Genomic DNA, 13,195 nt, shown 5'->3' with positions numbered 1-13,195 from the left:
CTATTTCCCTTTACACCACTTTTCCTGAATAACCGATAAATTTTTTGCACCACCATAGCTCTTCCCAACCACAACAGGCCAAAAGAAAAAAAAATGCGTTGATGGTCACACAAAATAACACGACTGCTGCGGTGTGTCCGGCCATCACTGCCCAATAGAATGGGTGCAAGATAGCATCGGTGCATCGTGGTGTCGGCTAGAATACAAAAACAAATTGTAGGCAGGCGCTAAAGTAGTCAGTTTGCCCCAAAGGGAGCGTCGCGAGTTCGATTAAAAGCCGCACCACCCGCCGGTGCCGTTTCAGCTGAGCGCCTCCCTTCGTAGCCTAAGAGGGCGCTACGAGCGTCGTGTACATCAGTCACGGCTGCATCTGCTCCCACAAAAACGCCGGATTGCCCCGGAACTTCTCTTCCTGCCTCCAAGATTCCTGTGCGCAAGGTCAGTAAAGCTGCTAAGACTCTTTTGCAACCAAAATCTTCGGGACTTAAAGCACAGAAGCGAAAAAAACCCCACAACGAGGACGCGCCCGGGGTACGTTCAAGGCTAGGCCTAACAAAGCACCCGCGCCGACCCAACACTGGCGCGGGCGCAACGCCGGCTACTAGTGACCCCAATGCCGAAGTGCCCATGATGCTGTCCGCGTTCGACATGGACACCACACCACCTTTGAGTGCAACAGACAAAGCACACGTGTTTTCCATGCCTGCACCGCTTGCAAGTCATACGTTCATTACTACAAAAATAGGTGTAGGAGACGACAGGGGCAGGAACTATCACTTGGCTGTGTGTAAACTTATTTTGCCATATTTGGCGGAATCTGAGTGACAGCCGTGAGGTACGATTGGTGCTCGCATTTTGCATGCAGGTTGTGTTGCATCTTGTTATTGATTTACGTGCTCAGGACCAAGTAGTGCTAGCAGTTCATTTGTTTGGTTCCTCACTTGTCAAGTTTTTTGGCGCACTCTTCACTTGTTCAGCTCAGTGGTCTCTGGCACCCTACGTGGTCAAGGCAGGCGGCTATTGTCAGAGCTCTCTCACCTTCCTGCGAAGTCCATCACCTGGCACACATCACAATCAGGTAGGCATTTATTTCACCGTTATCGATCATTACCTATCTTATAAACAGTTATAAGGTGCACTCGCATGCCACAGCTCATACGAGCTAGGCATGTAACATGTCTGTCGCTATTATAAGGTGAATAATGAAACACGTGTTTGCCATGCTTGCATCGCTCATACATACCTTATTACTAAATTAGGCACAGAAAACAGTAGGGGTAGCAACGGTAACATTACTGTGCGTAGGCATATTTCAGTGCATTTTGTGGATTTTTAGTGTCGGCTATGAGGTACGACCATAGTGCTCGCACGCTGTGTTGCACCTTTATTGAGTTGCGCATGCAGGAAGCAGTACAGTGAACAGTTTAATTCTTCGGAATTATATGAAGCATTGCTTGCACTCAGCAATAACGGCATTTTTCCTTTGTTAGTGTCACTTAATTGTATTATTGTGGTGAAGCCTGCTGTTGAGTTGCATCTTTGTAGTTTGAGGATGTCACAGGTCTGTTTGTGCACGCACTCATTAGTGATCTCCTCGGTGCCCATGCACATGGCTGTTATAAGGTGCACTTGTAAGCCGGATCAGCAGGAGTCTGCTGTCACGTACACACCAGGCGTGTACGTGTCTTTGTCGTCTTATCGAGCGCAGACAAAGCACTCGTGTTTTCCATGCCTGCATCGCTTGCAAGTCATACGTCCATTACTACAAAAATAGGTGTAGGAGACGACAGGGGCAGCAACTGTCACTTGGCTGTGTGTAAACTTATTTTGCCGTACTTGGCGGAATTTGAGTGACAGCCGTGAGGTACGATTGGTGCTCGCATTTTGCATGCAGGTTGTGTTGCATCTTGTTATTGATTTACGTGCTCAGGACCAAGTAGTGCTAGCAGTTCATTTGTTTGGTTCCTCACTTGTCAAGTTTTTTGGCGCACTCTTCACTTGTTCAGCTCAGTGGTCTCTGGCACCCTACGTGGTCAAGGCAGGCGGCTATTGTCAGAGCTCTCTCACCTTCCTGCGAAGTCCATCACCTGGCACACATCACAATCAGGTAGGCATTTATTTCACCGTTATCGATCATTACCTATCTTATAAACAGTTATAAGGTGCACTCGCATGCCACAGCTCATACGAGCTAGGCATGTAACATGTCTGTCGCTATTATAAGGTGAATAATGAAACACGTGTTTGCCATGCTTGCATCGCTCATACATACCTTATTACTAAATTAGGCACAGAAAACAGTAGGGGTAGCAACGGTAACATTACTGTGCGTAGGCATATTTCAGTGCATTTTGTGGATTTTTAGTGTCGGCTATGAGGTACGACCATAGTGCTCGCACGCTGTGTTGCACCTTTATTGAGTTGCGCATGCAGGAAGCAGTACAGTGAACAGTTTAATTCTTCGGAATTATATGAAGCATTGCTTGCACTCAGCAATAACGGCATTTTTCCTTTGTTAGTGTCACTTAATTGTATTATTGTGGTGAAGCCTGCTGTTGAGTTGCATCTTTGTAGTTTGAGGATGTCACAGGTCAGTTTGTGCACGCACTCATTAGTGATCTCCTCGGTGCCCATGCACATGGCTGTTATAAGGTGCACTTGTAAGCCGGATCAGCAGGAGTCTGCTGTCACGTACACACCAGGCGTGTACGTGTCTTTGTCGTCTTATCGAGCGCAGACAAAGCACTCGTGTTTTCCATGCCTGCATCGCTTGCAAGTCATACGTCCATTACTACAAAAATAGGTGTAGGAGACGACAGGGGCAGCAACTGTCACTTGGCTGTGTGTAAACTTATTTTGCCGTACTTGGCGGAATTTGAGTGACAGCCGTGAGGTACGATTGGCGCTCGCATTTCGCATGCATGTTCTGTTGTGTCTATTGATTTGCGTGCTCAGCAGTTCATTTCTTTGGAATTGCACGACACATTGCTTACACCCGACAACATTGCGAATTTGCACGTCACTTAGCCATACTACTGCTTAACTGCAGCTAATCCAGCATGGGAGTCCTTGTGTGTACCCAAGAAGTTGGTGTATGGCAACAGAATCAAGCGATCGCATATGCGAAGTTTTGGGTGCCCTATCTTGAAGCCACCCATTTCCATCTCTTGCGCGTACTACTGGCAGGCTACGGTGCAATTCATACTTGGTATCAACTGTTTGATTAGTCAATATATCACAAAAAGCTTTAAGTAATTGTTTAAAGTAATTATGTTTCAAGCTAAAATTTTAAAGTAATTGTATTCAATATTGGACCTGGCTGCACTTGAGAGGCTGAAGCTGCTTTCACATATGTGCAAGATATGAACATCTGTTGTCAACATTAGCGATATAATGGATAGCATTACTTAAGTTGTGAACATGTGTAATGTTGGAGCATATGCTAAGCTCACTTTTGACTGCACATTCAGGAATAGCCTTTTAAGAGACCCAAGTTGCGCAAGTATGGGTGCAGTTTTCTGTAGAATTTGTGCAGTTAATGTTACAGTCTCCGTCATTATTTCTTTTCCTTGCGCCGCCTGCTTCAACTTAGTTTAAACATTTGTAGCAGGTCAAGAATATTTATATTCACTGTGCTCTTATATAGAGGACTGCTTAAAAAGCATTGGCTAATGTTCATATGAAATTGAACATAACCTGACATGCTAACCAGATATTGGAATGATTCTACTATTGTAGACTGTAAGGTATTATTACCATTGTAGCAGTGTTTTTATTATAAAATTGGGCGGTCTGAAAAAGTGCACAAGCCAGTGAATGTAATTTAGCAAAATAAGTGCTCTACCTTCATTGCAGCCATAACATCAATGAAGAATGCCCACTTGCCGGCATTGCGCACAGACATTTTCAACATTGACCGACTACTTCGAGCACTACCACTATCACAGCAGTGTGTTGGGCGGTGCCCTTTGCCCTTGTGAGCCTTGTGGAGCTTTGTTTAAAAACTATCAGAGCCTAAGAAGTCACGTCTTCAGACATCACAAGAAGCGATGCAGCAAACAGACTGATGATGCGTTTGTCTGCTCTGTGTTGTCATGCGGGGCGAGTGTGCCTACTCGCACGGAGCTTCTTGGTCACATAGCTGCCCATCTGGAGAGTGGAATTGATGCTGTTATGTGTCCTTTTGTGGGTTGTGGTAGTGTGCTGAGGTCAGCAGGTTCCTTCAGAACACATGTTTCAAGGTATCACCGGGGCAAAACTGCAACACAGTGCACGGAAGTACCTGAAATTGAATCCAGTTCAGATCAAGAGCACAGTAGCACACCCCCTGCTGATGTTGGAGATAACTGTGAAAGGGAGTCTGGTTGTGACAGCGATTTGCCGCTGAACCCCTTTTTTTTTTTATAGTGATGTCATAATCGTGGAGTGCACGCCATTTTCCTGCTCATATGCTTTGGTGTTTACAAAAACAAAAGGAGCCTTTTTTATTTTGCAAACAAAATCTGTTGCAATCAATGCTCTATCTCGTCCACTTCTTTTTTTCTTGTCTATGTGGTTTACGTCCCTACCTTTCTTCAGCCTGAACCTACTAGCCAACAACATGTTCTAGTAAGCTGGTGCAGTAGTTTCAGGGTGGTATTCCCCACCAGTCTGTTTTTTGTCTTCTTTTTTTGGCGTGTCACAGCTGTTGCACTCAATTGTAGGGTGGTAATATAGTTCTACATTTCAATCAGTTTTCACTTTAATATCTCTACAGATGAATTCATCTATTATCAAGTAACTGTTATTTACTTTGATTTTTGGAATAATTGCAGGAAATCTTCCAGGAGAGGATGGCGGCCTGTGCGCCTGCATTATTTCAGATGATGGAGGAGGCGCCGACGAAACATACTATGGAACTGGTGGTGCGCGTGAGAGACGAAGGACAAAGAGAAAAAGCAGTCCAGGTAGCTGTGCTACCATTCCTCTGCGCGCATTTTAAGGAAGACAAGAACTACCTTTACCAAGTATTTGAAGTAAGTTTCACTTTGTTGCATTATGTTAGTACAAAACTGGACAGTAACATCTTTTCAGAAAGTGATGTATTGGTTTGTTGAGAACAGCTTTAGGTTCTAGATTTTATAGAATACAGTCGATCCCGGGTATATCAAACTATGATATATCGAATTATTGGCTATATCAAAAAGTTGAGAGATCCCCTTGAATTTCCCATGCAAAAATACGGGACTGCTGTACACATCTATCGAACTCACGCACAGCAGAACATCCGCTAAATTGAACTCTGAGCCACGCTAAAGCCCACAAATTGCATTTTTCCTAACAAATAATGATCATTTATAGCCACAATTCGACAAGTTCCGATCCCTTTTCGCGTGCAAGTGACTAAAAGGGGGTGCTGAAAAGTGAAACATTGAAACTCCATCTTGCTGATCTAGCTCGTTGCACAGCACTTGTGAGTGCACCGGTATGCTTGATGTGCGATCTGCAGGTTTTAACGTGGGGGCATGGTGATGACCGAGGGCACCAAAACGAAGTGGAATGACTTAAGGAAGTTTAGTGATCTCATTGCGATGTTCGCATTCAATCGTGTATGATGGCATGTGGGACTGAAAAGCGTGGCCTTCGAGATGTGCAACTTCATGAGGTATTTTGGTGCTTCCGGTTTTAGAACGCTCATTTCGGAGGCTACGCTTTTTTCTAGCTTTCCGCACCAAAGCAACAGCTGTCGGTTACAAAATGACAAAGCCACAAGTGACATCGCTATCACCAACATGCTGACGGTGGGAGCTTGCTCGTTTGTGGGCAGCATCGCCTTTTGTGGCTTGTGGACCTGTGTACTTCTCGCCTCGTTACTGATAAATCATCATTTGGAAGTCGGCGCTACACATTGATACGCTCGTAGCGATAAAAATCATGGCTGGTGCTAGGAGCGACCTCAAGTAAAGCACAGTCGTGAACTGTTTCTTTGCGGGCTTTGTGCCAGGTGACGACTTTGAGTGCGTCATGACTGCTGTCAAGGGCGTACAATGCCTCAGTAAATTCTATGCCTTGTTAGTGTTTTCGGGCACCATCTCGGACAGCGAGCGGCTTCATTGGAGCAGAAGACGACGTCGCTGGTTCTGACTGCATGGATGCCGAGATGATGCCCAATGTTGACGGTGCCGTGGAATTATTGCTTTCGCCACCAACGCTCTACGGAGCTTACATTGGCATTCAGTGCCACTCAGCGCTGTTGTGGCCGAATGAGCTGAATTTGCTTACTTGGAAGGGTCCAGTGATATTGAGGACAACTGAAACTTGGTGGCACGCAAAAAGAGAGAAAAGTTTACAGACTATTTTCAAGTGAAATGAAGTGCGATAACTTGCAAAAGTAGATGTTCAGGCCTTGTTCTTTATCATATTGTGAGAGAATCATTCTTTAAGTGCTTGTTAGGATTTCAAAAAACTGTTTTTAGGTCTGAGATGCTCTAATTTATGCCTTAAATACACATATTTTGTGTTTCGACTCATCGATATATTGAACTACATATATCGCGATCCCCTTCGAGTTCAATATATCTGGGATCGACTGAATGCTGTGCAGGTTTTTAGCACAAAACAATAGCTTTTTCAGTTGAATTTTGTGAAAAAAGCTGCTTTTGTATAAAGGAAAATTAAACTTTGACTGCTGAAATCAGTTTTCTTCTAATTTCACAATTTCTGAACTTTGAGCAGACTTAACTTTTTTACACTTCTTAATCGATGTATTTTCTTCCCATAAAGAACAAGTGCAATGCTACCGTATGAGAATTTAGTGACCGCTGCAGCAAAATTTTTTGACAGAACAAATATGCTAAACATCCAAAAATACCTAATTCATGAATTGCTGGACACAAGTTAAAAGGAGGATAGTGTAGCTTTGCATATCTTTTGCCTTTGTGCTTCATTTTAAGGTAATTTTGGTGGCTTTGTACAGCAGCATTATTCATTAAAATTACACCGGAACACGCGCTTTGTCACAAGTATCAGCATTTGAAGATAGTGTAAAAAAAAGGCAATTTTCAATTTTTTTGTGGAACTTACTTTGGTTATCCGCATTGTGTCGTAGTCACAAAAATGTTCTGAAAAAAAAAATACACTGCCCTTGAGCCAACAGTTAGTGCGGGCAGGTGCCATTGTTTCATCAGAGCCACTAGGATAGGGAGTGAAGTCCCCAAGCATCCGACTATAAAGTTCACAGAGTGAATGAGAAGGAACGTAGCGCTGTGAAAAGTGAGACTTCATGCAACAAAAACTGTGTTGGGGCATGGTGCACGCATGGTGAACCACAGTGCACAAACTTGGTTTACTAGCCTTTTTCAGGCTCAATGGGAAAAAAAGTGTTTGTGTGCAATCAGAGTGCTCCACATGCACAAAGCATTAGTTTTTTGCAATGCACTGCAGAACAATGTTTCTCGTCACTTTGGCTGTAGTGCCTCATTACGACGCAGTGAGGAGGGCACTAAGAATGGGAATAGGCCAGAGTTGTTGCAAGATGTTGCTCACTTTGTCCCTTGCTGTCGCACATGCAAAATAATTTTAAGCAATACTATCACCACTAACATTGATATATTGACCTGCAATCATTCAGAGTTGTCTATGATGTTGCTGTAATCCAAAGAGAAAAATGAATCAAAATGTGAGCAGGTTTTTTTGCGTGCTCGCTATCCATTCTACTTTGCTCTAAAATTGTTCCAAGTTTCAAGGCTCCTAGGTAGGTAATTTGTACTTGGTGCACACAGCCTGCAATAGACCAGGAACCATGGTGGAAAACGGAATTGCAGGGATCGCATCTCTGATTTATATATTGGAATGGCCGCAACTGTACATATCTCTTTGTGCTTTTGTGTACATGGGATATTTTTGCTCATCCAGGAGGGAACAAGCATCACTGAAAAGCTTGCCGAGTTGCCATCAACGCCTACAATCATTGCACTGGGTGAGTTCCCTTGTCGATATCATTATGTGTTGATTGTTGTGCGAGGAGGTCAAGTAAATTGATGACATTTTACAACATGAGTGTGAGCCTAACTCCAGCTACAAGGTGCAGTAGATACTTATACACTTAAATAACAGATGTTGTCGGAGGAGAAGAGTGGAAGATGAGGGCAGACCTGCAACTGGGTTTTATTCAGTACACTCATGCAGGGAACCTGCGTTCATTCTGATAGTCTGAGTGAAGTATCACAGACACAATCATTGCTTTTGTTCATTAGGAAAAAAGCCTAGGCAAGCTCAAGTGCCATTGGGTCACAACTGCATCTCAATTCTTGTCTTTGCCAGTAAAGTCTGCCATGGTTTACTAAAAGTAAACAATTCGTATGCATTTAAGTTGGGCAGGTGAGAACCTTGTCTGGTCTTTATCAAGGGCTGGTGTTCCCTACATCATTCATTTATACATTGACCTGTATGACCAATGTTAACATTCCTCCATGTCTGAGTGACTTCGTTATCCTACTTGACGAGCGCACGTCGAACTCAGTGGGGTGGCACTTAGTGCAATCTTGCACACCTCATAGAGGCAATGCGGGGTCTTAGCATTTACCTTGAACGGCACAGAAGAGTAACCTTCACCCACAAACTAGCTCACCAGACAAAATGCTGTGCTTTAATATTAACCCAACTTTAACATCAGATCATACATTCTGAACATATTTACCACGAGCATGTGAAGACTTATTTTATGATTGTGCGTATTCGAAGACTGAAAAAGGCCATTGCACATTTTTTCAAAGGAAGCCTTGGAAAAATTTTGGGAGCGTACAAACCACTAGTAGGGTGTGTAAAATTGCACTAAGTGCCACACCTTTTAGTTTGTTAGTTGCTTATCAAACCAGGAGGAATGTTTACATCAATCAAACAGGCCAATATATATATGAACGGCGCAGGGAACACAAGTTGTTGATTCCTGACAAGGGTCTTATCTGCCTCTGACTTCAGTGAAAGTCCATTGATTACTTGTCAGAAACTATGACAGCCATTACTGGCAAGAATGAAATTCGGAGATGCAGCCTTGACCAATTGGCTCCTAAGCTTGCTGAGGTCTTCTTTTTTTTTTTCAGGAGGAAAATGATTGGGCCAGCGTATTTGGCTCAGATTGTACAAGAATTAATGCAAGTCTATGATGCATAGATGAGGAATTTGCAGACTGTAGCGTGTAACCATACGTGTTCTAAATGAAGCCCATTGACGAGTCTGTACCCATCCTTGTGCTCTTCTCATATGTTTCATTTGAACCACACCTTGATAACCTTAAAGGGCTCCAACACGAAAAAGGGCAGCAGGTGCGAAGGTGGCCAGAAGTCTCGCACAAGTGTGCACACAAAGATAATGAAGTTGGCCCAGAAGCTGCGTTTCAATCAGTGAAAGTGTGAGCATGAATCATACACATTTTCTGATGATATCCGGTTATTAGAGCTGAATATTATCTTGATTGTGGCTTTGCATTTTCAATTTAATTTGTTTGTAAGTATTATGAGCCTGGCGTTTTCTTTTTTTTTGTCCTTCGGAGTGTAGTCAAAATATACTGCTATTATTTCACAAGAGCCAGCACATGAAAATGCACTCTCAATTGAGATTTCTATATACTGTGAATTGTGCCAAGGACATATAGTATGTTGTGAAAAGAGAAAAATGGAAGGTTTGGCCTTAATTTTATCCTAGTTATCAATCTCACTGATGCTTCGTTAAAGAACCCCAGGTGGTCGAAATTTCCGGAGCCCTCCACTACAGCGTTTCTCATAACCATATGTGGTTTTAGGACATTAAACCCCATATATCTATCTAATCTCACTGATGCTTATGTTAAACAGGGTTTGGAAATTCATTCATCTAAACCAAGGGCATACACAGAACTTTTTAGGGGGAGGGGGCCCTTTTTGATCTGAACCAGAGGTCTGGGCAGGCAAATGGTAATTTTGCGCTAAGTATTTCATGGAGAAAAAAGTTTGGGGGGAAGGAGGGGAGAGGCACGGGCCCGGTGTGCCACCGCCTGGCTACGAATAAGTGTAGTGTATATTCACATGATGTTTCTTAGTTCAGGTCAAGCTCTTTCAGTTTTTTTACAGGATCCTCAACCCCCCCCCCCTCCCACCTCAGCATAGTGAAAAAAAACATTCTGTGATCAATAAACAGTGCTTAAAAAATTTCACTAAAGCTGCTGCTTGGGCGAGTTGGTTCATGATTAAAATATGTGCCGTCTTTTTTTGCGCTGGTAAATCTATATTAAGAAAGTTCAGCCATAATTTGTAGCTATATGTGGCACATAGAGCTTAACAGCAGAATGCAAAGTTGAAAATCAGTATAGGTATTCACCCGTGCATTCTGCTATACAATAGCAACAAATATTTCTGAAAATGTAACTGCTCATTCTGAGCATGATCAGAGCCAGTGGGAAACTTCTCAGGAGCGCCGGGCAGGCCCTATACATCCTGTGCATTTTTGCTGATTTTAGGTAGTTTTCTCAGTGACTAAAAGGGATATTCATATAATCCATACATCATTTTCTTCCAAACTTTTTGCTCTTTTAACTTCATAATATAGAATTTTTGTGAATTTTTTACCACTAGAGCTTGACTTTTGAGTTAATTGGCATCTATGAAAATTTGTAACACAATAACGGTAAAGTGCATAGCTTCTATTTTGCTTCAGTAGCTGTATACAAAAAAAATAATCAACTGGTTATCTTAAAATACATGGGAAATAATGGTAGCTAAGTAATAAAAAACTGTTTTGAGATATGGAATAAAGTTCAAAAACAGGTGAAAAGTGATCGCACTGTCAGAAACACTGTTCAATTATTTTGTTTAGTAGTTACAAGCTTGGTAATCACTGCCAAAGTCAATTTTTCGCCGTGGAGCCTCTCGCAATGCTTGTCTTGTTTTTTTTTTTTTGTGAGATGTCATTCAGCTCTATCTGCAACGTATCGTCAAGTGTGGTCAACGATTTCCAGCAAATTCATTGTAGTTTGGCCAAGCTTCAATCCTATCTCAGAATAGAGGCTCGTGTGATACTACCATTATTAAATGCAAAAAAAATATTCAATGTCGCCATTTCTAGGACTCTCACCCTAAACAAAGAAAGGAAAGATTCTGTGACTCAATTCCCATTAACTCAACACTTACACTGAGTCGTTCTCACACATTGTTATTCAGTTGCATCAGAAATATTAGTCCATGTCCATTAGAGCATACCCGTTGTCCCCATGTATATACGTGATTCACCTCGAAAGATGCTGAAAAGGCTGGGAGGTTTAACAATAAAGAGCTTGCTGGTTCAGCACCTCAGTACGTCACAGGGATTTATTCACATTAACAAGAAAACTGTACGGGCTTCAACGAAATTTACACTTCCTCAGAACCTTCTTTACCCCCAGCATCTAAGGTTATCGACAAGCACGGCAAATGCAAGGTGTAATGATGCTAGGAGCTGAAAGTGTTCCAACCTATGTATTCTGAAGGCGGATTGTGAATACAAAGGTGCACAGTGTCTTCGGACTGCTTTAGAAGTTACCCGACAATCTTCTATACACAGCTGACTCTAGACAAGCATTTTGACTTTTGTACGTCAGAAAATTAGGCCGTAAGCATAGAGCGAATGCAAGGGGCTTGCACTAGAGTGTGTTTTCACTGGCTACTTCCTTTTGGAAAAACTGGTTTTGAGCCACCAAAAATGCTGTTTATGAAAAGCACGAATGTGGATGCACAAAGGGACACCCCTCCCCAAATTGCAAAGAAAACAAAGCGATTTTTTTTTTCACATTTTGCTCTACCACGTGCCCCTACTTTTTGTATCAAGGGCCATATACATACACAGAGAAGGCATTATAAAGTGTGTGTAAGTTGCTTCTTGCATTCATTTGATCACTTGTTTTTCACATTCTTTTCAGGCATAAACATGCTGAAGTGATGAAGAATGGTGATGTAGCAAGCTACAGCACATGTATTATATGTAAATAAATTCATCTGTGTTTTGTTAATGTTGCATTATTATTTATATGGTATGCAGCAGCAGGGGTGGTTTACACACACACAGTACATAAAGACTGCATTAGTGTAGGTTGAAACAGTACATAAAATTGGACATAAAACTCAATCATGAGAATCTACAGGCAGCCACATAAACATTCCATTCCATCCCGTAAAACATCGGCTTTTCGACAGTACTGGTCAACAAAAGCTTGTGTTAGTTTTTCACAAATTAAGTTACTACCAAAACTAAGTTTATTTTATGCTCAGTGAAACAACTCTTTCCTTCAAGGCAAAGAAACTACACAAAACCTTAGTCAAGCACAGAAAAGCCATTAAACGAAACCAGGTGTTTTACTGAAGCTTCTGTTTTCATTAATAATAACGGAATAATTTACAGCCAGACTGCTCTACAGCGATCTCCGTTTATTCCTCCTCTAAATACAGCAAATTCTGTATTCCTACAAACAGAGTCATGATGTGTTTGAGATAACAGATTTGCTGTGTTTGGGATAACAGATTTGCTGTGTTTGGAATAACAGATCTGCTGTGTTTGGAATAACAGATTTGCTGTGTTTGGGTTAACAGATTTGCTGTGTTTGGGTTGACAGATTTGCTGTGTTTGGGTTGACAGATTTGCTGTGTTTGGGTTAACAGATTTGCTGTGTTTGAAATAACAGATCTGCTGTGTTCAGGAATACAGATATGATGTGAAAGAGAATACGGAAAAATGTATAACAGAGACTTCGTGATACGGAGCCTGCTGTTACTCATTTACAGAATGCCTCCGGCAACGATTTACCAGCAGCTTTTGCTGTGTACCGAGACATTTTTTTTTACAGTGTGAAATGAATGACGTGTCGACAATTATGTACACACGAGCGAATGCATCTTTATAAGGACCAGACGTGTGCTCCACTGTTTTGTGCTGGTGGACCGAATATTAACGAGGGACATTATCAGAGACTTCATTCATTGACTTTCGAACATTTACTTACCATTGTGTTCTGATATGTGTGTATAAGTGTAAGTGTGTCTTTGCATATTTCTGCCCGAGTTTTCTACTTTCCATGCACTGCTTTGTATGTTTTGCTTCAAGATACGTGTTCAAGTTTCACTCAACGGCTAAGGAGTAGCCGGTGCCATAATGGTGCGCCGACATATCCTTATATATCATATCAATAAGAGAAAAAGATGCGCGCCAATGCCCA

The 13,195-nt window shown here is 42.2% G+C and overlaps 1 protein-coding gene across 1 annotated transcript; it reads left to right on the top strand.

Annotated features, from left to right (window-relative positions):
* Positions 1–304: 304 nt before the first annotated feature.
* Positions 305–12,276, top strand: LOC142791885 (uncharacterized; the record flags this gene model as incomplete). The annotated part of the gene is made up of 6 exons (XM_075885558.1): positions 305–438; positions 978–1,078; positions 2,007–2,107; positions 4,815–5,015; positions 7,894–7,957; positions 11,906–12,276. Coding segments are annotated over 6 exons (621 nt in total), but the record flags the coding sequence as incomplete, so codon positions are not given.
* Between the last annotated feature and the right edge of the window lie 919 nt (positions 12,277–13,195).

The sequence above is a fragment of the Rhipicephalus microplus genome, unplaced genomic scaffold, assembly GCF_043290135.1.
Source record: "Rhipicephalus microplus isolate Deutch F79 unplaced genomic scaffold, USDA_Rmic scaffold_193, whole genome shotgun sequence".
NCBI lineage: Eukaryota > Metazoa > Arthropoda > Arachnida > Ixodida > Ixodidae > Rhipicephalus > Rhipicephalus microplus.
Note: the sequence above shows the minus strand (reverse complement) of the source record. Positions and strands in the feature narration are given on the sequence as shown.